This window comes from Grus americana, unplaced genomic scaffold (genome assembly GCF_028858705.1).
Source record: "Grus americana isolate bGruAme1 unplaced genomic scaffold, bGruAme1.mat scaffold_91, whole genome shotgun sequence".
NCBI classification, from domain to species: domain Eukaryota; kingdom Metazoa; phylum Chordata; class Aves; order Gruiformes; family Gruidae; genus Grus; species Grus americana.
Window position 1 is genome coordinate 224,757 of NW_026562100.1, and position 2,086 is coordinate 226,842.

Below are 2,086 nucleotides of genomic sequence, written 5' to 3' on the forward strand. Positions count from 1 at the left end.
AGAAGTCACTGAGACTCCTGAACCCTTACACTGAGGGATCAACACAGCTGCCAGAAGCCTCCTAAGTGCCTTCACCCACTCCTCTACCAGCAGACAGCACCACCATCACCTTTGCTTGCAGCATCAGTGCTTCTCTGACCTACTCCTGCGGAGCTGCTAACAGGGAGGTGCCCTGGGCAGAGCCCTGCTGCCAGGAGGTGTCTTCAGGGCAGAGCTGAGCACAGAGCAGGTGGGATGGGGTCTGTGAGCACTGACAGGGAGGAGACTTGGAGACAGAGAAACGGCTCCCGGCAGGGACATTCCAGGGAGCAGAGAGCCAGGCCACCCCTCGGCATCACTCTCTGCTCAGCTGCTTAGAGAAAGAGAGAAGAGTTGTGAGAAATGGACTTTGAAACTGAATTCTTCTGAGCTGAAAAACATCCAGTTTCTTCTTCAAGTATATTGTGTGTGAGATCACCTCTGATGAAGAAAGGTGCAATAACCACAGGGCACCTGCGTGGTGAGCAGCAGATCACTCATAGACAGACCAGCTCTCCTGACTCTGCATTAGGGCATAAGGAGCCCTTTTGTCCCTCAGGGCTCACCAGTGTCCAGGCTGAGAGCAAGGTGAAAGATGAGGATTTCTGCCCCTTCAGAGAAAGTGGCCTCACTCAGCAGCACAAACCTGAGCTCATAAAGAGGAATTGAACAAAGTTTCCTCCCAAAAATGAAAAGTAATTTTGAGGGGATTTTTTGAGAAACAGCATAGGACAGGCTCAAAGAAGTCTGCCCTGACTTGTCAATGTCTTGTCCTCTTTCAACAGTTCCCCAAGCCCAGACTGAACAAATGTCCAACGGCAGCTCCATCACTGAGTTCCTCCTCCTGGCATTCGCAGACACACGGGAGCTGCAGCTCTTGCACCTCTGGCTCTTCCTGGGCATCTACCTGGCTGCCCTCCTGGGAAACGGCCTCATCATCACTGCCATAGCCTGTGACCACCACCTCCACAGCCCCATGTACTTCTTCCTCCTCAACCTCTCCCTCCTTGACTTGGGCTCCATCTCCACCACTCTCCCCAAAGCCATGGCCAATTCCCTCTGGGACTCCAGGGTCATTTCCTACCGAGGATGTGCTGCACAGGTCTTCCTGTTTGCCTTCTTGCTTGGAGCAGAGTATTCTCTTCTCACTGTCATGGCCTACGACCGCTACGTTGCCATCTGCAAACCCCTGCACTACGGGACCCTCCTGGGCAGCAGAGCTTGTGCCCACATGGCAGCAGCTGCCTGGGGCAGTGGGTTTCTCACTGCTCTGCTGCACACGGCCAATACATTTTCCCTACCCCTCTGCCACGGCAATGCTGTGGACCAGTTCTTCTGTGAAATCCCCCAGATCCTCAAGCTCTCCTGCTCAGACGCCTACCTCAGGGAAGTTGGGCTAATTGTGGTTAGTGCCTGTTTAGCCTTTGGGTGTTTTGTTTTCATTGTGGTGTCCTATGTGCAGATCTTCAGGGCCGTGCTGAGGATCCCCTCTGAGCAGGGACGGCACAAAGCCTTTTCCACGTGCCTCCCTCACCTGGCCGTGGTCTCCCTGTTTATCAGCACCAGCATGGTTGCCTACCTGAAGCCCCTGTCTGTCTCCTTCGCAACCCTGGATCTCGTCATATCATTTCTGTACTCGGTGGTGCCTCCAGCTATGAACCCCCTCATCTACAGCATGAGGAACCAGGAGCTCAAGGATGCAGTGTGGAAACTGAGGACTGGATGGTATTCGGCAGCAATAAACTGCCCATCTTCTGCTGCATAACAACTATTATTTAACTCATTACAGGCCCAGCCTGTCCTCTGTAATTTATATTGTTGATGATGGTGTTTTACTTGCAATGATGTTGTCATCCCCTCTCTAATTCAGTCTCTGCTTTGCTTTTCTGACCGAGTGGCTGTGTAAACGAGGAGCCATGCTCTCTGTGTGTTTAAGTAAAATAAAGGGCCTTGCAGCAAGGTGGGGTTTTTTTTTGAGATCCTTCCTCCAAGAGCTTTATTGATGTACAGGGACAGTTCCTGTGTGCAGAGGTGGCAGGGAAGAGAGTCCTGGCATGGCAGCACTGCC

General features: G+C 52.5%; 1 protein-coding gene across 1 annotated transcript; it reads left to right on the plus strand.

Moving 5' to 3' along the window:
* The first annotated feature begins 826 nt into the window (after window positions 1–826).
* LOC129201304 (olfactory receptor 14A16-like) lies at window positions 827–1,783 on the plus strand. Its single transcript, XM_054812425.1, has one exon. The coding sequence runs from the start codon at window positions 827–829 to the stop codon at window positions 1,781–1,783; it is 957 nt and encodes a 318-aa protein (XP_054668400.1).
* Window positions 1,784–2,086: the final 303 nt, after the last annotated feature.

Bases quoted from the DNA above. Each gene is read 5' to 3' on its own strand.
- LOC129201304 (XM_054812425.1), top strand. From the start codon at position 827: ATGTCCAACGGCAGCTCCATCACTGAGTTCCTCCTCCTGGCATTCGCA.